This window comes from Lonchura striata, chromosome 13 (genome assembly GCF_046129695.1).
Source record: "Lonchura striata isolate bLonStr1 chromosome 13, bLonStr1.mat, whole genome shotgun sequence".
In the NCBI taxonomy this organism is placed as follows: domain Eukaryota; kingdom Metazoa; phylum Chordata; class Aves; order Passeriformes; family Estrildidae; genus Lonchura; species Lonchura striata.
The window spans coordinates 23,861,061-23,882,707 of NC_134615.1; the positions used below are offsets into that span (position 1 = coordinate 23,861,061).

A 21,647-nucleotide genomic window follows, 5' to 3' on the forward strand; every position below is an offset into this window, starting at 1 on the left:
AAAGGACCAGAGATCTGAAAATGCATCTTAAAATTTACTTTGGTTGAGGTAAGAGAGAAGGAAAACAAGAGAACCATTGCTTCAATGCCCAGTTCAGATAGAGGGAACAGAAATTGTGTGCTAAGTTAGAAAATGGAGAATCCATAGGGAGCTTAGGACAAGGAGTCTGGAGATAGTGCAGGTGCTCAGCAGTGTGGCTGTTGCACACACCTGTTCATCAGCATATGTTGCATCACTCATGTTGATGTGCCAGAAAGCAGGCCTCCTTACTGGATAGGTTTAAACGTTTTAGGAGCCCTTTGTGAACTTTTAGGGTCATGCACAGTGCCATTTTTCTTAGTAGAGCTTTTAACTGACATTAAAGGGACATGAAGAACTAAGTTAACTAAACATGAGTCACAAGAAGGGATGAAATAAGTGTTTCTTATGCACAGTGTTGCTGCTGGTCATCCAACAAACTGAGATAAAGCTTTATTTGGATTTGTGTGTTTTACTTGTTCAAAGACAGAGACAGGAAGTATTGCTCTGTTGGAGATGTGTTCAGTGTTTTACTAGAGTGTTTGCTGCTAAAAAGTGAGGTACAAACTTCAAGATACTCTAGGAGTCTTATTTCATTTCTGTTGCTATAATGAGAAATCCTAAAAACATGCTTTGTGTCACTTCACTCCTGCTCAAAGTACTGTAGCTGAACTTGGTCAGCATCATCTTCTGGGTTCCTGTTCTCACTGCAACAAATACCAGTCAGCAGAGCAGAGCAATAGGAAGTTGATACCAATATTAATCTACTGTTTTGACTTCTCTTTGTAATTATTTATTTCTATTATTATTTTTGGCTTCTTTGTGTCTAGCTACTTCTGATATCATTGCTGTGCTTAGGGAGGGAAGGATCTGGTTTGGCTTGCCATGGACCAAGAGCTCTGACCTGGTTCAATGCCCTCCCTGGGAACTTGGAGGGTAAAGTGGTAGAAGCAAGTCATGAGCTGCCTCATATGTCTCCAGTTTTAAGCAGCTGGGAGCTGCAGCACAATCACTGCTGAACACCACAACCAGATTTATTGACCATCCCACATAAATAAATAATCACAGGGACAATGAGTGCAGCATGATGACGATAGAGCAGTACTGTAGAAAAGAACTGGAGGTTACTGTGAATGACAAACTGAACTCAAGTCCACAATGTCATCCTGTTGCGAAAAAACTAACATTTCTAGGGTGTATGAACAGGAATGTCACATAGGACAGGTGAAGAAATTCTTCTGCCCCCACTTCAGCACTGGCTTGGCCTCAGTCTTGCACACTGTATTTCCAGAGGCAAGTGGATCAACTGGAGGGGATTCAGAAGAAAGCAAAAGAAATGTCTAGAAATACAACCTATGAGAAAAAGATTGATCACAGACATCTCATTTGAAATAACAAGCATCTTTTAACAGCTTGCAAGCTTGTTAATAGACAGGTGTCTAGACAACTTGCAAACTTGTAAAAAACTCTTGTCAAGAGCAGGGAAATGTTTTGTTCACTCTGCTTGCTTTTGGCATAGTCAGGAAACAGAGAGCTTAGCTTGAAGCAAAAGGGATTTCTTTTAGGCACCCTCAGTGTTTCTCACACACACTCCAGCTCCACCATTTTATAAGGATATGAACAGTTATTGCAGGAGTGGATTGGTCAACAGATGGTAGGTTTCCATCACTGGGGCTTTAATTCAGTCATGAGAAAGCCAGCCTGTCTGTGTTCTTGTGAGAAGGAAGTGCTGGTGCTGCCCACGCCACCCACTATACGCTCACAGTGTCATCTCACCCCACAAAGCCACTGCACCCCTTTCCACACCACCCCCATTAGCTGGTCACTGTTCCAGTGGCTCCAAGGCCATTGGAGGACAGCTGCTATGACATATCATGCAACAGCTCAAGTCTCTGAAGTCATAAGTCAAACACAGGATATGCACTTACCTGGATAATATTTACCTGGATGTAAACAGACACAAGTCTGGACAAGATGTTTTCTTTCACTATGCCTGTACTCAGAAACCAGTAACACTCACACTTGGTGGAACATTTCTCTCAGCATCTGTAACAGGAGTTGCAAGTCTTTTGTCATGGCTTTTGGGCCTGTAGCTCACTGGTGCTTCCAACTCCCCACAAACCTGGAGTGCATGCTGTATCTCTCAATGTGCTGCCTATGGACTCAGTGCCCAGGCTGAGCAAGAAAAGGTTCTGTACCTGGTGGACTCTGCCCCCTCCCAGCACCACAGTGGGGAGTGCAGTCTGCTGTGCCCAGCACAGCTGCTGTCAGGCTGCTGCGGTGCATTTTCAAGTGCTGGTGTTGTGGGAGGCAAACAAGATGCCATAATCATGGCATTTACATTGTCTAGTTTTCCTGATGGAGGGAAATGGCAAATAGTAGGAGATGGTGCTTATTGAGGTGTGTTAATGCAGCTGTTTTCAATCTGCCCAGGGCTTGCAGAGGAGAGTTCTAGGAGGACAATTTCCCTCCTGTAATGCCCTCGATTTATGTACTGTGAGAACCACCTTGTTCCCCTTCCAAAAGAAATGCAGAGACCAGACAGTCCCTAGATGCTAATGCTCTGCTTTCCAAAGCCCAGCTCACACAGATGGCAAGAGCATCCTGCAAACCACTTGCAGTACACAGGGTGCTTTTCCAGAATAGGCATCCCTAGCTAGACTGTGCAATTTCAGTGTATTTCAGAGTTTTATTTCTGAGATCAAATCAAAATTGATCCTAATATGGGTAGATAGATAAACTGTAGCTACTGTAAATTTTTGAATTACCCTGTTACTGGCTTTGAGCCACTCTTTGTGGATTGTGCCATCTTTCTGGCTCTTAAACATGGTGTTTGCACAGCTTTGGAGAGTGTGGCTGGGCTATTTTGGAGCTGATTTTTCTGCTCTGATTGTGCAAAGAGGTAACAGGTGCTCATGCTCCATTTCAGCAATTAAGATTACTGGAAGCACAAGCATCACTATCACTTGATCAGAGGCTCATGCAGATACATGCAGGTTTGGCACAGCAGCCCTGCCTACATTATCAGACAGCTTTAACTCTGAATATATGCATTTTCAGGGTGCCTGTATGACCTGTCAGGTTTGTGCCTTGTGTCCAGAAAACCTGCTGCAGTGTTACAATGACGCTGTCAAATCAATGAACAGACACAACATTCGTGAGAGACATGGAGGCTTTATTGCTATTTGCTCATCTGAGACTTTAACAATAAATTGATTTAAAAAAAAAAAAAAAAAAAGGAGAAAGGAAAGGTCATATAATTGGTTATTAAAAGCTGATTCAAGTGTGAATGCAGAGACCAAACAGAGGTTAGGATACACACAAAACCTGAATTGGCTGGTGCTGTACCAATGTGTGAAAGGAGTAGACATAAATTGCTGGAAATAAAAGCAAAATATAAGGAGGTAGCAAGTGAAGTGATTTGTTACCGACCCTGGTGGATTTTTATGCAGAGTACTAGTTGGGTGCCTTTCCCTGCACCTCTCAGTGCATGCTGAATTGGCAAAACTACCCTTGTGTATGACCTACCTGCAGTCTGACAGAGACAGGTTTGTCAGTGCAGCAATGCTTGAGCCTGTGCTCTCCTCAAACAACTGTTTGTCAGTCCCTCTTTTTGTCTGCAGCTCAGTCTGGAAGCTGAATTGCTTAGTCTTACTGGCTTCACCTCTGCTCACACAAATGGGACTCTGGAAGCCCTGGTACCAGAGAAAGGCAGTACAATAAAAAAAGCTGAAGTTATCACTAGTTTCTCCTTCCAATGGGAAGGGATAAAAATCAATTGTTCAAGCTACACAAGAAAGAGGGACCTGAAGAGGTATGCACAAGATACCTGTGAGGTTGACCTGCTGGGACAGAGGAGTAAACTACAGAGGGTGGCAAGTCAGTAGGGTGGGGTGTTTGTGGGGAGGATAGGGCCTGGCAGTCCAGAGAGATGGCAGCCTTGCTGGCAGAAATGCATCCCGCAGGGTATGGCTGCCTCTTTCACCGCACCATAGAAAGATGGCTTGGCCATATTTTTGGAATACTAATTACTGAGTTGTGTGTTCATGCTTTTGTCCTGTGAGCCCCTGAACAGCAAAGGGTGAGAGGATAGGGGCTGCAAATCCCATGTGAAAGCATCTGGAGGAGGACTGGAGTCATGCAGTGAGAGGAGAAGGCCATTGTTATAGCAGGAGAAACCCAATGATGCTGTTGTACACTTCTGTCCTCACCCTGCTTTTCACCAGGTTCTCAGCCTTATGTAACTGAGCCTCCTATGTCTTCTCCAGAGCCGCATTTTTCCCCACCTTGGCAACAGACTTCCACTGTGGCCTCCCCTGAACCCCACTGCTGTGTGCAGTATGACGGGTAGAGCTCCAGTTGCGTCAGTTTGGGGATTGTTGCTAGGCAGAACACACAGCATCGTCCTTGAGGCCTCCCAATGTTATGTTTAACCCTGCCAGGGCTGCAGCATGGTAAGAGATGGGGCCAGCTGGGGGAAGTGAGAAAATAACCCATAGGTGCTTGGACAGGGCCTCCATAAACTTCCAAAGGTTACTCATGTCAGGTTTCAGTCAAAAGAAGAGAGAAATTGTGCAGCCCTCAGCAGAAGACAGTCTAAACAGCTTCAATACAAGATGTTGCTCTGTGAAAGGGTGCTATTGAAAGGTGCTATTCCTTGTCCAAAGGCCTTGGGGCTAGTTGCAGTGAGAAGTCTGCCCTCCAGTCTGGGGCTAAAGATCCTGGCTAGACCTGCTGTCTGCACTCCACTGCTTTCCAACCTGCCTCCAGCCCTGAATCCTTGGCCCCCATTGTGGCTTCAGAAGTGCCCATTGCAACACGGGGTCCACAGCAGGTCATGGCTCCCTAGCAGTGTCAGCCCAACCACAGCACTGAGGGAAGGGGCCACTCATGTCACCTGGGGAGGTGCAGCTTTACTGATGGTTGTGTAGTGAGCATGGGTTGAATGCAAAGCCCTTTATACCTCCTCGGGTGCAGGTATAAACAGGTAAAATTCACAGTGACCACTGGCCTCTGCAGTGAAGGCATCAGCAGTCTGTTTGCTTGAAGGTTGGCAAGTCCCTCTTGTTCCTGAGCAACTCTTCAGTCCCTGGCCATTTGCTGCCATGGCAATAAGGGAACATTTGGAGCAGCCCTTAGAAGGCAGGAAGAGTGCAGATGTCTCTCATTTATCCTAGTCACGCAAAAATTAAGAGGCAGGAAGCCATAGGTTCATGTCACTTAGCAAAAAAGGGCCTTCTGGGAATGGTATCATTTGTGGTTTGTAGTCCCATCAAAGGGGGAAGAATTATAAGAATTGTATAATTTCTGATGGCTGCCAGAATTATGAGTTTACTTGGGTCTTACAACAACAACAAGAACAACAACAACAAAAAAAGGGAAAGGCAAAAAAAAATCCCTCCAAACCAATGACCACTTGAGCTTACTTTAATCCTTCAGGTCCTGGTGCCTCCAAAACACTGGCTAGAGAAGTGCTTTTCTCCCTGTAGTTTATTGAGGAAGATGAGTCCCAGTTGTAATGAAGCCACAAACTGGTGTTTGTCAGCTGGTACATTGGGATCCCAGAAACTCTTAGTTCAGGACAGACTGATGGCTTCCTCAAGCTTTATGGTCCATCAATCCACTCTCAGTGAATTACAAGGTGCTAATACTGGAATACCTGGACTCTTCAGATTTGCCTCCAGCAGTGTTTGCAGACTGAGGAAAGTGGTGGCAAAGGATGGTAGCCCAGGCACGCCAGGAAGCCAAGTTGTGTCCTTAAGCTGCCCACTGAAAGAGTTAATGCAGAGCCATGTTCCAGGTGTTTGAAGTGACTACAGTTGCAAAGGGGAGGAGAGGTCATTTTTGGGTGGGGAGAGCAGCCCTCTCTGTGAGCCAATGGCTAAATGATTCAGTCTCAACGCCCAGTTTTGGCGATTATTTCATGGGCAAAAATTCATGGGACTTTCCTCTCAAGGGGATTTGTCCTGGATGAAAACTAGGGACTGGACCTCCAGGCTTGTTGGTGTCTCCCTGTCTGTGCTGTAGAAGGTAAAGTGCTGTGCTCTGGTGCCTTGCTTCTTTCAGGTGGATAGTGGGGAATTCTTCCCTGGCTGCCTACATTGAAGGTATCTATTGTGCCTGTGTCTACAGCTCCCCTTTTCAGAAGAACCATGTGGTGCGGGTGGTGTAAGAGCTCTGCTAGGACAGACTGCATATTTGGGATACAGCCCAGCTGTTGAATTGAGATACGTGGCTCATTTCTAGGCTCAGATTTTTCTGCAGCCCTGCTGTATATTTCTTCAGCTGACTTTCTTCTGGTGGAAAGGAAAGACAGAAGGTTTTAGCACAAAAGCTGAAGTCTTGCTTTGTGACCCTGTTAGATCAGCCTGGGTTGCTATAAATGGCCTAATAATGCACTGCTAGTAGAGTTACTGTAGCAGCATGGGGCATCTCTAGGTGCAAACTTCACTGAAACACTGAGAAATTTGTTCAGATAGCAAATCTTGCCTGAACCAGGCAACACTACAGCCCTTCTGGCTCACTCTCTGCATCAAGGAAGAGGAAGCTGTGCTGTATCTGCAAGTGTGGAGCTATGCAGGAAAGGGCTAACAGGAAAGGGCCACTGTTTACTGAATTGCTTTTCAGTGGAGCAGAGAAATAGGACAGAATAGAAAGCATACGCGGTTTGTGGCAGGATTACAAGGTAGTGTGCTAGTATTAGCAAAAAAAGGTGGCTCAGGAGGTCTGCCTCTTCTGTGCCTTATCCCTAAACTGCAGGTGGAAATCCCTGAGTCATTATCAGTTTGTAAGTTAGGCTTTTCCTGCCTGGTCTATTTAGTGTTCTGGGTATAACATGCTGGAATGTGTAAGTCACTTTTGTGTCCATTTTTGGGTCTTGGAGGCAGCTGTTCCTCTGCTGGTGCCTTGCTTGTTACTCAGTTGCAGGTTGAACTACAGGCCCTTTCTTTGGGGCAGTGCTGCCTCCTGGATTTCCCTCTTGGCCATACCAGTCCTGCTCCATTTCCTAAACATTGCCTTTTGCTCTAGGCTCTCTGAGCTGGGCTGTTCTTTGCTGACAGAAGTAAAAGTAAGTGTCTGACCTCTATCCTGCCACTGCCCAGTGCATCCTGCTAACATCTAGTGCATCCTGCTAACATTGAAGAAGAACTACCTTTTTGGCATCTGATATTTGATTTATAGCGCTGCATTTCTGTCTGTAGACTGGAGGAACATGCTGTATATGAACACACATAGTGGGCCAGCCCTTGTGTTTGCAGGTTGAGGTGTACAAATTGATAGCTGGGCAGAGAAAGTGGGTGACCTGGTCCTTCTGTCAGTGGAATATTGAATCTGCAGTCAAGCAGTGACTACAACATACTGCTAATTCTTGGCTTCTGGCTTTAGCAGGGCTTTTTCCTCCTCAGAGCAGGAGGTTCATGCTAGGTAGGGGTGCAGCTAACACACAGAAATGCCTTAATCTTTCCCACTGTATTGCTCTCTCACTTATGCATGGGGTTTCACTACATCCTGGCACCAAATACGGCCTTACTTGCTGCTGCTACTTTGTCCATAGGCAGTAGGTAGTGTCTACAGCTTTTGGAAGTTTTACTTATGGGCTGCATCCCTAAATGCAAACAATATTCCTTGTTTGACATGTGTTAACTAAGCCCAGGAAATTCACTTTGCACTGACAGCTCTCAGGATGGACTCATACCTGATCCAAGTGAATGGCCATGGAGACCATGCCCCTATGCTGGATGTTCATCTCAAGAACACTGGGAACACCATATCACCAGGGAAGGTGAAGGGTCGGAAGCCAAGATGGGCTGTCAGAGCTTCTGAAATGTCAAAGAAGACTTTCAATCCTGTCCGAGCCATTGTAGACAGCATGAAGGTGGAACCCAACCCAAAGAAAGCCATGATCTCCTTGTCCTTAGGTGAGCACAGTCCTGTGGCTGAAGCCTCCAGGTATTTAGATCAGCTGTGTGGCTGACAGATTGCAGGGTTCTGAAGCACGAAGTTTGTGCGAACACCAAGGGATAGGTCAGACAACCACACAGCTCTGTGCCTGTCACAGATCAGCTAGAACTTGACTGTTTTTTCAATCTTTGAAAAGGAGACCCGACGGTCTTTGGAAACCTTCCCACAAATGATGAGGTCACACGGGCTGTGAAGGAGGTTTTGGACTCAGGACAGTACAATGGTTATGCTCCATCTGTTGGTAAGTTGACAACGCGCATCCAGTGAGAGCTGGATGAAGTCATATACCAGTTCCTACCCCACAGCAGCTGTATGGAGCCCACAGACATCTTTCCATTAGCTCCCTACAGCTGTTCTCACCAACAGTCACATGAACACACAAGTATATGTATCCGCCAGATACACCTGTGTGCTCTTTCCTGTGTGGCTGTTTGAGGCCCAGAGGTCCTGCAGAAGCTTTTTGCTGCCCTAGCCATTGGGGCAGACAGGTTATCAAGAACCCAGAAGGGCTTGGGACTGTGTGTCCTTGCCATGGGTTACAGCCGAGCTCCTTTCTGATTTGCCTTAACCAAGAGTTTCCTTGGGCTCCCTGACTTCACTGACACCCTGAGCCTTGTTTGCAATTAGTGCCAAAAGCATGCACAGAGCATAGATCATGCCTGTATCACAGGACCCTCCATCTGGTGACAGGGAGAGCTGCCCCAGTGCCATCACTAAACAATGAAAGCCATGTCTTGGCTTCCTTCTGGCTAAGAAAACTGCCTGCCTACCTACCACTCTGCTCCTGTCAGTTCTGTCCCTGGGACATGCTGGGGCCGAGGTTTGCCTCCCTGCCCAAGGTTTGTCCCTGCTCTTGGCCATCCTGGCCCAGCCTTGGGGCTGCATGATGCTTGGCCTGAGGCAGGACAGTCTCTGCCACCCTGGGACACCACCAAATGGGCTTTCCCCAGATCACAGCAGCTGTGAGCCTGTTACTGGTAAGAAGAAAGAAACACTACTGGTAATAAGAAGGAAAGAATCTATAAAAACCTCCTTTCCATGTCTGACTGTCTTTCCGCAGGCTACCAGTCCTGCCGGGAAGCTGTGGCTGCATATTACAACTGCCCGGAGGCACCACTGAAGGCCCAGGTACTGGTGCCCAGCCAAGGCACTCCCCACTTCAGTGCAGCCAGGGTGCTGCTGCTTGCAGACTGTGGGGCATGGGGGCCCTGCCCCAGCTCTCCCTCTCTGCCCAGTTACAGGACTAAAGGCTGGTCAAATCACCTTGTCCCAAGGTGGCCTCCTGCTGCTCTCATCCCTTCCCTGAGCCCTTCACCTCCACCCTCCCCAGGAGGAGGTTTTGCTTTCCACCAGCTGAAGTTTCCCTGCTTCCAGTCAGGCCCTGGCACTGTCTTTTTGGCTGTGAAGCTCTCCCTGGCAGAGCTGAGCCTGGATGTTATGTCACTCCTGTGTGTCCAGAGTACTTCAGAGTGGTTGTGCTTCCCACTGACATTTCTGTGCTCTTTGCAGGATGTCATCTTAACAAGCGGCTGCAGCCAGGCCATAGAGCTTGCATTGGCAGTGCTGGCCAACCCAGGCCAGAACATCCTGGTGCCACGGCCTGGCTTCTCCCTCTACAAGACTCTGGCATTGTCTATGGGAATAGAGGTCAAACTCTATAATCTCTTGGTAAGTAGTGGCAGGCCCAGAAGGGGCAGCCTTGACATTTCTCCTCTCAGAAATACTCTGTCCCACCTGGGAAGTGGGTGAAGGCAACGTGAGTAACCCTGGGTGCCCTGGCACATCTGACCTTGTGTGGCAGGTCCAGTTCCTCAGCTTTTACTTCCTTTTCTCTTCACTTCACTAGCCAGAGAAAGCTTGGGAAATTGATTTGGAGCACTTGGAGTCTTTGGTGGATGAGAAAACAGCTTGCCTAATTGTGAACAACCCATCGAACCCCTGTGGCTCTGTGTTCAGCAGGAGCCACCTCCAGGAGATCCTGGCAGGTGAGCCTGCCTGTGTGTTTCTGGGGCTTGGGACATGGTTGCAGTCTAATGTCTGCCCCCATTGCTCATGTCTCAGTCACCACAGCACCATGGCCAAGGGCTTTGCTTCTGACTGACTCCACCTCAGGAATGAGGGCTTGCTCAGTGTGGAGGTGCTGTCTTATCTAGACACATGCAGAGCATATGTCTTCCTCAAGAACTCTGTGTGACTTGGACTGCTCATTTCTCCCCTCTGGCTCTTCACTTGGAGTGTTCACAGGAGCCCTGTGCTTCCTTGTCCTGACAGGGAGGGCTGTACTGGCAGTCCTCACCCAGTTGGAGCAGAACTAGGCTCAGTCAGGGCAGGGATCCTCAGTGGTCAGGCTCACCAAATGAACAGTCTGTAGGAGGAAGATAGGGACCCTGTGCCCTGAGACAGAGCTTCTCTCAGAACTCTGCCAGGCCCTGCAGACTGCAGGGCAAGTCTGTTCCCATGGAGGATACAGGTGACCAGGCTGAATGCTCTCTCTTCCACAGTGGCATCAAGACAGTGTGTGCCCATCCTGGCTGATGAGATCTACGGAGACATGGTGAGTGTCCGTTGCAGTCATTTGCACTCGCAATGCTCCCTGTCCTTTTTGATGTACCTAATTTTTGGCCATGACAGCCACATCTCTAGAGGTGAAGGACAGCTCCACTTCCTTGGGCCTGGGGCCATGCCTGGAGCTCCCAGTCCTTTGGAGCACAGTCCTAGGGGAACCTCTCATATCCAGCTCCCTTCCTCTTCACAAACAGCTTGCTTTTATATCTGTGTGCTTACCATGTTCATACTTTGAAGCTGTGAGTTTTCACCATTGGTTTCCCATTGCTTCCCTGCATCCCTTCTTGTTAAGCCTCATGCTTGCCCCAGTTCTCACAGTAAAAGGCAGGGACAGCCCTAACACGGTCTCCGGTCACAGGTATTCGCTGACTGCAAGTATGAGCCCATTGCAACTCTCAGCACCAATGTACCAATCTTGTCCTGCGGTGGCTTGGCAAAGCGATGGCTAGTCCCTGGCTGGCGGATGGGCTGGATCCTAATTCATGACAGGAGAGACATCTTTGGTAATGAGGTGAGAACCCCTGTGTTGCTGTCATGGCAACAGACTTGCAGAGTCTTCAGTATGTGGATCACCAGGTCTTTAACTGATACAGGCGGGTACTGCTCTTTTGCTCTCGCCTGGGTGTCACCCAGTTGTGCTTACCTGCTTCATGTACCTTCCGTATTCCATCAGCTCCCAGACATGGTCTTCTACCCACATCTACACTGTAACTCAGTTTCTCTGCTGCTCATTAATGTATGCCTTTTCCTTTTTCTGTGCTTCTAACTTCTCAGAGAGCTCCACTGCGCACTGAAAGTATTGCATGGCTTATCTAGCATGTGGAGTCCATGTGTGGTGTCTGTGTGCTCTCTTACATGGTTTCTCATAAAAGTAAGAACAAAGCACCTCACAGTGCTGCCAGTACTTTATCTGGCTATTTTTCAGCTGTGTTACAAGAACAACCATCTACTGCAGTGACCTTTCCACCTAGAAGGCTCTCTGCAGAGGAAGAGGGAGAAGAGAGGACCAAATGAGTGAGCAGAAAAGCTAATATTGATTGTCCTTACTTGGCTTTGAAAGTGTGGATTGTGGGCACAAACCAAAGGGAAATACAAAGTTGTATTTGGAACAGCTCTGGCTTTACTTGTATTATCTATATTCCAGCCTGGTTTGAGTCAGATTGGGAAGATCCAAAGGTTGTTTCTGTTGGCATTTCAATCTGAAACAAAGGAACAGAGAATGGCACTGTAAATAATCTGCTAAACCTGGCATATAGTCAAACAAATGTTCTTTAGTACTTTGTATGCTCACTGAAGAGAAGGGTGTGAACAGCCACAGAAATACAGGAAGTGAGCCTTGGAGCTGTTCCTTTCCTTTAGGGAAGCATCATATAAGCTGCAAATATTATGTTTTCTCAGATCAGGGATGGCCTTCTAAGACTGAGTCAAAGGATCCTAGGACCCTGTACAATTGTCCAAGGAGCACTGGAGCGTATCTTGCACCGAACGCCACCTGAGTTCTACCACAACACCCTAAGCATCCTCAAGGTAAACAAGCTGTTATAGGTCAAGAAGGGCTGTTCACAGATTGTTTGGAGGGAGATCAGATCAAATTTCAGCAGGAGACATTGTAACAGGCAGAAATACTGACTGTAATAACGTTCAGGCAGCCTATCTCTGCATCTGGAGCTGCTGACCCAGGGGATGGAGTTTGGCACTGACTTTCTGAGCTCAGTTCAGTAACACCTACTGTACTCAAGGCCATGATCTCCCATACTGTTTGCATTTGTTGTCCCTTTATTTGCAGTTTGGCAAACCTGTTCATAGTCCCAGTCCAGAGTTTGGCTTCCAATCACTAAGCTGTTTTCTGGAATTTCTCCTGTTTTGAAATTTCTCCTTTTTGCTTTTCAGTCTAATGCTGACCTTTGTTATGCTGCCTTATCAGCTATCCCTGGCCTTCAGCCTGTCAGGCCTGCTGGAGCTATGTACCTGATGGTAAGTGAGGATCACCAACACTCACCCTACATCTGGTTGCCAGAGCTAGTCAATGATTCAGATTGGTACTTGCCACCAGGTCTCCGTTACTGTGTATTTTCAAATTTTCCTGTAAATGCATCCCTTTGTCACCTTAGAAGGCCAGGATATGCTGTTAACTGCTCACAGAGAAGAGGCCAGTACACTTAACCCACTTGCTTCTGCACAGAACACTCTGTGATTTGTACTTTTCAAGACAAGGCTGTTTCACCTGGAAATGAAGCCCAATGGCAACTGGAAGCCCCTATAAAACAAGGCAGAATATCATACCTCCTGCAGAAGATGTAGCCTTCTTCATGCTAGCATGCCTGTCTTCTGCCTGTGGTGTTGCCTTTTCTTCTGCCTTTTCCCATGCCCGTTTGCTTTAAAGTTTATAATGTGCTGAAGTTTCCTTTTTCATCTCATCAAGCTCAGTTGAGAAATTTATGACACTTTGACACATTTTAATTTTTTTTCCTTTTATTTTGTTAGATCTCATGTTTCCAGTTTTTCATTCACTCTTAAAATGTGGACTCAGAACTGGACAATACTGCAGTATCTGTCTCACTCATTTCTATAGAAAACTCCTTATCACTTGACCCTGTTTCAAATTTTACCAGGAGCTACACAGGTCATTTTTCTTATGCTTTTTATGTAGAGGCACAACTCTAAGATTCTTGCATACTTATTGTATTTCTACAGTAGCTGGCTGTCTATTTAAAATTAAGTCATGTGTTTATTTCTGTTTTCTACTAGTTCTTTCGGAACTTATGTAAGCAAATTATCTCTCAAATTACCTGTTTACGAATATTTTAATAAGATGTTTCAAGTCTTCTTTGGTTATAAAGGTCAGTCTGGATGGGGCCTTGAACAAGCTGATCTAGTGGGTGGCAGCCTTGCCTGTAGTGGAGGTATTGGAACTAAATCATCTTTAAGGTTCCTTCCAATCCAAACCATTCTGGGATTCTATAAACAAATGGCCAGAATAGCACTGTCTTTATGTGAGAGATGGACAGCTGCCTTCTTTCCAAATGCTGAAAATAAATATGTATTGAAGATTTTACCACTTTCATGTCATTTTACCAATTATATCATCCTACAAGGATTTATTTTGTTCATAATATTCTAGACCTTGCTATATTAATTTTTATTTTAAACCAAAACATTAATTTTTTTCTTGCATGACAGGATTATTAATGCATATTGAGTTATCTACCAAGCTCTGTCTCAATGTCTTATTTATTCCTTTTCACTTTTAATTGGTTACTGTGTCTTTTCTATCAGGTGGTTTTTTTTATTGAAGCAGCATTTAACTGAAATTCTATCTTTAGGTAGTTAATGACGGCTTTTTCAGAAGCCCAGTTTTCATTTATATGTTTCTGTCTTTCATCCCAGGCAGCCCAAATCATAAGCAAGAAATTGAGGGCAGAGAGTTGCTCTCCACTAGGAAGTCATTGGGCCATGTATGTAAACAAGGACACTGTAGATAGTTTTGGTGCCCTTGATTGCCATGTTACATCCCTCTGCTGCAGGTTGAGATAGAGATGGAGCATTTTCCGGAGTTTGAAAATGATGTGGAGTTCACTGAGCGACTCATCTCGGAGCAGTCTGTGTTCTGCTTGCCAGCCACGGTGAGCCTAACACTGAGAGCCCCAAGGAGCTGTGAGGCCAAAGCAGGGTGGGAGAAACTGTAGGGGTTTGCAACCCTGAGCTCTGAGGACAGGCTGGGAGTTGTGTATGCAAGTGTCCATGGTCTGTAATAGTGTGTAGGAGCTGGCTGTCAGCTCCTTGTGCTGTGTGTGGCAGTTTCTGGCTCACTAACAGCACTCAGTCAGGCTGCCAGGATCTTCCCAACTCCAAGCTTGCCCAGTATTTCTCAGCCTGGCAGAGCTGTATCTCTGAAATCCATATACCCCCACACTTCCTTGCTGAAGGTTCTCCCTCAGAGGAGTGCTCCCACCTATGTTCCTTTCCTCAGTCTATTTCCAGTCCCTCACCCCTCCAGACATAGGGAAGGCTGAGAACATCTGTGCCTTGCATTCACTTCCAACATTGAATATGGACAGGGCCTTAAATATTCTCCAGCCTCTCATTCGCTAATTCCTTTCAGCCCATTCCCTGCACAGTCTGGTCTGCACAGTTCACGCAAAGTCCTCTGGCCTGTCCCTCTCACAGCATCATGTCTACACAGATGGAGATGGGAGATTTGCTTGGAACAGGAAAAATGGTCTAAGGGAGCAAGAACCAAGCCCTCCTGTTATACATTGACTGTATTCACGTGCTGATGTAGCTCATGGTGCCAAGGCAGGGCTCTAAAACTGGCACTATCCCAGGTAATCTGTCAGCTTCATCTTTTCTCATTTCAGTGCTTTGAGTACCCAAACTTCTTCCGTGTAGTGATCACTGTACCTGAGGAGATGATCTTGGAGGCCTGCAGTCGCATTCAGGAGTTCTGTGAGATGCACTACCAGGGTGCTGAGGGGGCCCAGGATCTGGAGTGTGACAAGTAGCTACAGCTGGCCCTCTGCCTCTGTCAGGCTAGACCTTGTATGAGGCAGCAGCTGGGCAGGCAAGGCTGCTTCCAACCAGTCCCACCTCTCCCTGCCTGTAAGCAGCCACTGTCCTGCTGCTTCACTTTTTGTGCTCCATAGACTCCTCAGTATTATGGAAAGAAGAGGACACTTCTCTCTCCTCCTCCACTAGAGCTTGCACATCCTCTTGCTTCCAGTCCCCCATGTCTCTGTAGAATCAGCATCTGTGCCCTGTGTTGGTCTGTGCTACCTGTGAACCAGCTGCACTCCGGGGCAGAAGGTTGTTCCTGGGTTGGGCCCTGTGGCAAAGGCCCTGTTGGCCTGTGGTTCCTGTGCTGGGCACACTTCCCCTTGGGGACAGGAGAAGGCTGCTGTCTTGAAGGATAAGAGAAAAGTACCCATCTCTCACTTCCCTGTGTTACCTTAGGATGCCAGAGCTCTTTATACTGAGCCCTTTGTGTGATAAAGGGAGTAAGTTATTGTAACTTTTTTATTAATAAAAATTCTGACATGGCAGTCCTGCACTGTCCTACTGTTGTGGTAGGTTAGGCTTGGTCACTGTGTGGGTCACCTTTGCTCACCTCATGGTATTTCAGTGCACCAGGCATGTCCCTGCCTGCCCAGGGCCATCCTGTGTGCCAGCAGGGATATGGTGAGAGTGACTCAGACCCCCAAAGAAACCCACCAACCCTGAGAACAGGATGGGCCCTGAAAGCTTGACACAGACTGGAGCCAGCCCCTCCTGCCCCGATGATGTTGGCAACTTGCTGTGGCAGCCAGTCCACTCCCCACACACAGAACAATCCTGTCTGCACCTTCTCCTTGGCCCTCACAGCCTCCCCCACTGTGGACCCTAGCAGAGCAGTGGGTGCTGTGCTTGCTGCTGCAGGGAGGCAACTGTCCCCAGGACTGGAGCCAGCCATGCCTGAGTACTCAAAGTTTGGCATGCCTTTCCTGCTGTAGTGGTGAATCATGGGGTGGCACCCCACAGCTCATACTATACATGGTGTTTGTGACATGCCAGCAGTACCAAGGTTACTGATTGCTGAATACGTCAGCTCCATAAAGTAATAAGGAACTGGTAGCCTGTTTTCTGTTTATTCAGTGGAAATGGCAGAAGATGATAAATGCCCATTGCAATGTGTTCTGGTGAGATGCTCAGGACCCATTTCTGGAACTCTCAGAGGGGCAACTTGGGGAGTGCCTTATATTGCCACCTTCAGCTCTGTTCACACGTCCTCCTACAGGGTTGGGATCCACAGATCAACCCTGCCTCCCCAATGACAAGAAAAGTGAGCCAGCTCTAGATTACACCCAGCCAGTCCTACCCAGGTTCTATAACAGTCTAATTGTCCCCCCTTACCTCTCCCAGTAGAAAGTCTGGGTACCAGCACTCTATTAGAGGGGAGGGCTAAATGAGAAAGATAGCAGTGTATGAAAAGGTCTTTGACATGTCAGCTAAGTGTCCATGCTACATCTTTTCCTTTCAAAGAAAGCAATCCCAGAACAAAAAAAGAGAGAAGCTATGGGTGAATGGTGTGCAGCTTCAGAGATTTTGTGCCATTAGACCTTCAAATAGAGCTGAATAACCAGAACTGCTTAAGAAAAGACATTGACAAGTAACAAGCAGGGTGGTGTGTGAAGGGTCTGTTGGACCAGGAGACCTTTACAACATAATGTTGCTGCATTGTTATGCCACATTGAACCTACTGCAGCTTTCATGTACCATCTGCTTCCTTCAACTCTTCTCCATGTACCTGAGGTTCTGCGGCTTTAATCCCCATTACTAATAAACAGATCCTGGTTTTAGAGAAAGCTGATCCTTTGAGATCACTTTTCCTTCAGAAACACCTTTTCTTTCAGAGTCCCCCGAGAGATGTCTGTTAACATGCAAATATTCTGCAATAATTAACACAATCCTGTTTCTTTTTGACCAAGCAGCATTTGACTGAGAAGGCTGAGAGAGCCAGCAACATAGGCATATACATACCTCATAATCTCATGATATTTTGATTTCTCAAGGCCACATCCTCCATTGTCATCTTTTGTAAAGATATCCTTTTGACCACACCTAGATTTTTCCTGATGCAATAGCAAACTAGCATTAAACCACAAATGTGCTGGTATCATTTTTCAGGTATTATACTCACAGATGCTTTGTGTCATAGTGGGGGTGTAGGTTAGAGCACCTTGCCAGCCATACAAACTTGCCTAAGTTGGAGTTTGGAGGTACTCTGTGCCAAAGAAAACCCCTTCAGCATTGAGACCAAGGAAGAAGTCAAGACACAGATCTGAAGCTGCTCTTTGGAGATGCTCAGACAGGGTCTCCAGAGCTTTAGCAGAGCTGCCTTAGTGCCTTATAACTGATTATGAGAAGGTAAAGGAAGGTTGGCAAGGAGGATTGTAAATACACTCAAATGTCTTGCAGGAAAAGTGTAGAAAAACACTATTATATTAATAGTTGTTTAGTCTTGTGTGTTTTGTAATTGGTACATCTGTCTTTATATAAATAGGCCTGTGCTAGACTTAGAACCACCCTATTAAACATGCTTGACATTCCTGCTTTGCTGTGGTAAAGATCAAATCTCAGTGGTATAAACTGTGCCTGCAACAATCCCTGATATACATGTGAAAACAGCAGGTTTGGTGATCCTTGAGCATGGACTAGATTCCACAGTGCTGGCATCCCTGTTTGCGTACCTCTGCCTGGGTCCTACTTTGAGGATGCCCTGGTTGGTGAGGTAATGGAAATAAATTTACTCTGCATTTCATCTGTGTTTTTGTGGTTGATCCTGCATCTTGCCTGTGCCAGCTCACACACTGATCCACAGCCATCCTCCCTGTCTTAGCTGGGGAGCAACAGTGGTGTACCCTGGCACAGGTTTTCATTGTGCATCTGCACTTTTCTGTGCTGGCCATGTTTAGGATTAGGGTGATATACCTCAGATATGGAGACCTAGGCAAGGAGGCAACCTCATGCCTAGGTCTCTCTTTGGGAAATTGAAGGAACTTCTCAGCTTGAAGTGTACTAGTCCTCAGTTTCCAAAGGGGGTGGCAGTAGGTTCAACCCCAACAGGGAAACTGGCGCTGTAGGCAAGCTGGGACATATTGCACCTGCCAGCAGTGAGATCATCAGTTCCCCCAGGTGTTTTAGGAAAATCAGTTGTAATCTAGCTCCTGGCACTGGCCTCACCCACTCCCTCTTCTAGTTGCCCTGACTGCCTTCAGCTGGTCTCTAGACCCTGAGGGTATTCTTGCCTTGGGGTCTTGGCCTTTGGCTGCAAGAGCTTGTCTACACTAGCCTGCTTTCTACCATCATGTAGCCTTGCTGTACACCTGCAATGGGAAGATGTGGTTTTCACTGATTTGGACCCAGGATGGTTGCAAGGAAGCCCTGGTGAACCAGAGCCTAGCATTTCTGGGAACTCAGGTAAGGCCTGAGCAGTGCATGGCAGTGGAACCCCAAGAGGAGGTGTCTGTGAAAAACTTTGTATGTGAGGCCTAGCACATAACCTTGTTCTCCCGGGGCGTGCTGCTTTGTCAGCACACCCTGGGAAGGGTCAAAGGAGCTGACCTACTCTGGTGGCATTACCCACCAGAGGCACATACAGGTTTCCACAAGCATGAGAAGTGGCCAGGAAGAAACTGTGGATGTAAGAGGAGGTGGCAGCAGTGGGCTGGGAAAGAGTACTTTTTTAATGTGACTGGGAGGGATTTTATAAACCTGAGTGTGAGAGTGTAGAGGAGCTCTGCAGGAGAAGGAAGGCTTAGCATGGTCAAAGTCATGCCATTGACTGGACAGCCACACAAGACATATCCTCAGTGGGGTTCCAGTAGCTAGGAGGCACCTACCGGGCTAGCTAAGCTTAGCAATCGATCAGAACAAGGTTGAAGTTGTGTGTTCTACACGAGCCTTCAGCCTACGTCCCCAGCACTGGGGAGAGCCTCCTGAAGGGCAGAAGCACTAGAATCTTCCTCATGGTCTGACTGTCTGATGTGGGCTCTTACAGTGCTGTGAGCCCAGATCTATACCAGCCCTTTGCTTTGTCATATATTGTCTTTGTTTTCCTTATTTGTCTTGGGTCAGTGTTCCCTGAAGCTTTGCCAAAGCAAAGAGGTGTTGTCAATAAGTCTGAATTACTTATTTCCTGGATTTCTGACAGAAATAGTTGGTGCTAGCACAGGGTCTTCTGCACTCCAGTGTATTGCATGGGCTATGCATGCTTCAGGTCTGCTTGTTGCTTTTGTTTCTCTCAACTATAAACTAGCTGTTCTGCTCCCCCTTCGGTTCCTGTGCTGGTTTCTGGTTTTAGACTGCCTATGTACATAAAGAAGGCAGAAGCTGACCAGTGAAATTAATTCAAAAGTTGAATATATACTCTTTTTTTTTTTTACTATTTTTCTCATTTATGTGTTGGTAAAGTATTATGTGACCTTCTTTCTCTCGTGTTTTCTCATTTTCCTGTTCCCCAACCACTTCATATTAGGGTGCTGTATTATAATGAAGACAATAAATGATACTGCAACTGTACAAGGGTGAGAGAGGGAGGTCAGCCAGTATCCTTGCTCTTGCCTAACACATATTTGGGTTCTTATGTGCCAATTCAGATAAGTCTATTTATTTCAAACTGCCTCTAAATAAAAATATAACTTTAAAACTTACTTCAAATACAATAAAAAAGCCACAGGCACATCAGCCTGTCCTTGGAGAGATGCTGCCATATAGGACACCATATCAGTAATTTGTCTCATTTTTCCTTGTTCTGGAAGGCATATGGGGCAACATCTGCTCTAGCTCAGAAAGAATTTGCTTTGACTGGAATTTAATATAGGCATTGCACCTCTGCTCCTATGCATTCTGGAGCTTCCCTTGCTGCTGCATTCTTTCCAATCTCTATGAATGATGACTTCTAGAGCAACCAGGGTGACTGTATACAACATCCCTACTGAAAAAAGGCTCTTTTCTGAAAGCAGAATTCCCTTTTGTTGCCTTCATCCCATTGAAAGTAATGACAGCAATTGACACAGAGAGCTTTTTTTTTTTTTTTTTTTTTTTTTGTAGATTACTGTCAAGTTTGTTTACTACAAGAGGCAGAGTTTTTACTGTGCATTTCAAAACACAATATAGTAGTACTCAAATCTACTGATCAGCACAGGAGAGCATGCATGGCCCTAGTATGAACAGCAACATTGCACCAAGTCCTTCTTCTTAGAACTGATATTAGTCCATTTTCCACATGGCCTATATTTGTGCTTGGGATTACACCGACCCCGTATGCTTCTGCTTTGCATCATAAAGCTTTTGAGTCAGATATATGAGGGAGCGTGTTGTTTGTTTTCAGGAGCCAGAGGTTTCCTCCTTCAAGTGTCAAAATGTGCAGGTCTCAGGAAATACAGTGTGCCAGACCAGTTTCTCCTCCCAAATCCAAGGGAAGAGCACATTCTCCTCCTCTCTGCAACTGCTCATACTACTGTGGATGCCTTGTGGAAAGCTCAGACAAATAACTGGGACATGGTTATTTGAAAAATCTGCTCAACCCTTTGACAAGATGACTGCGCAGTAGTATTAGTGCTGTCATAAAGCCTACATATTGATGCCAAGGGTTCAGCATATCTGGGGCAAACTGCATACAGCTGGAACAGGAGTTTTGATACATCTCCGTTCATGCAACTGTTAGCCAGGGAGGAATAATCCTTCAGGAAGAGCTACTCGAGTGGTGTGGCCTCTGCAAATGTTTTCTAACACTTAATGACATACAGGTAAATCATGTGTGTCAGTGCAGGGCCTGGGAACACATAGCAGAAGTCCAGATTGCACTGAACATTGTGTGGTCCTCCATAGAGCCCTACCTGGACCACTGCCAACTTCTCACCTTGTTTCCCAGCCCAGGGTTACCAGGGCTTGACCATCTGTGTTTGCTATGCAACAAGTGAAAAGGAACATGACCTGCCCCATTCAGATTGTCCTTCCTGCTGGAAGCACCAGCCTTGCCCAGACTTTTTCTTTTGCTGTCTCCTACACTCCACTTGTCCTGAGAGCAACAGTGAGGTCCTTGGGAACACAAAGAGGACACCACTAAGAGGTCTATATCTCTCCAGACTGTGTGACAGAATCTATGAGATCTGGAATAGGAATGACCCAAAGCAACTGTCTCTGTGTGTAAGTATTTCTCTTAAACCCAGTACTGCCCTGTTTCACTACTTACCTGGCACAGTCCCATTGCAGTTCCAGCACCCTTGTGAATCATTAACAGACCAAGTCCAGCTGCTCCTTTCACAGCTTGTCCTTTCACACAGTTTTCTTTCCCAGCCCCAAAATGTTTCATTCAAGCAAGGTACAGACAGAAAAGAGTAAAAAAGATTTTATGTGAATCTGCATCTGCTGACAACATGACAAGCAGACAGAGCAATAGGAAAGTATCCCCTATCTCTGCACTCATGGTGGGCAAGCTGGTCCTCTTTACAACTTGTTTGTTCTTTGCCCTGACATTCTACAGACATCCCTGTTCCTGCTTTTACAGGCAGCAGTCTTTTTTGGAGCATGTAATAGGAGTTAAAAGTGTCTCTCTGTCTCCTTCA

At 46.4% G+C, this 21,647-nt stretch overlaps 1 protein-coding gene across 4 annotated transcripts; it reads left to right on the top strand.

The window, feature by feature from the left end:
• The first annotated feature begins 5,914 nt into the window (after window positions 1–5,914).
• Window positions 5,915–15,584, top strand: TAT (tyrosine aminotransferase). Of its 4 annotated transcripts, none has more exons than XM_021526882.2 (12): window positions 5,915–6,048; window positions 7,695–7,937; window positions 8,117–8,221; window positions 9,041–9,108; window positions 9,490–9,648; window positions 9,827–9,965; window positions 10,482–10,534; window positions 10,904–11,056; window positions 11,944–12,072; window positions 12,436–12,519; window positions 14,070–14,168; window positions 14,904–15,584. In XM_021526882.2, the coding sequence occupies exons 2-12, from the start codon at window positions 7,703–7,705 to the stop codon at window positions 15,045–15,047; spliced, it is 1,368 nt and encodes a 455-aa protein (XP_021382557.1). In that variant the 5' UTR covers window positions 5,915–6,048; window positions 7,695–7,702; the 3' UTR covers window positions 15,048–15,584. The 4 variants fall into 4 exon arrangements, with proteins under 4 accessions (XP_021382557.1, XP_021382560.1, XP_021382558.1 ...); XM_021526883.2 differs by lacking the exon at window positions 5,915–6,048 and adding an exon at window positions 6,049–6,125; XM_021526884.3 differs by lacking the exon at window positions 5,915–6,048 and adding an exon at window positions 6,156–7,087.
• The last annotated feature ends 6,063 nt before the right edge of the window (window positions 15,585–21,647 follow it).

Bases quoted from the DNA above. Each gene is read 5' to 3' on its own strand.
- TAT (XM_021526882.2), top strand. From the start codon at position 7,703: ATGGACTCATACCTGATCCAAGTGAATGGCCATGGAGACCATGCCCCT. The intron at 7,938-8,116 runs GTGAGCACAGTC...ATCTTTGAAAAG, and splicing joins CATGATCTCCTTGTCCTTAG to GAGACCCGACGGTCTTTGGA. The intron at 9,109-9,489 runs GTACTGGTGCCC...TGCTCTTTGCAG, and splicing joins AGGCACCACTGAAGGCCCAG to GATGTCATCTTAACAAGCGG.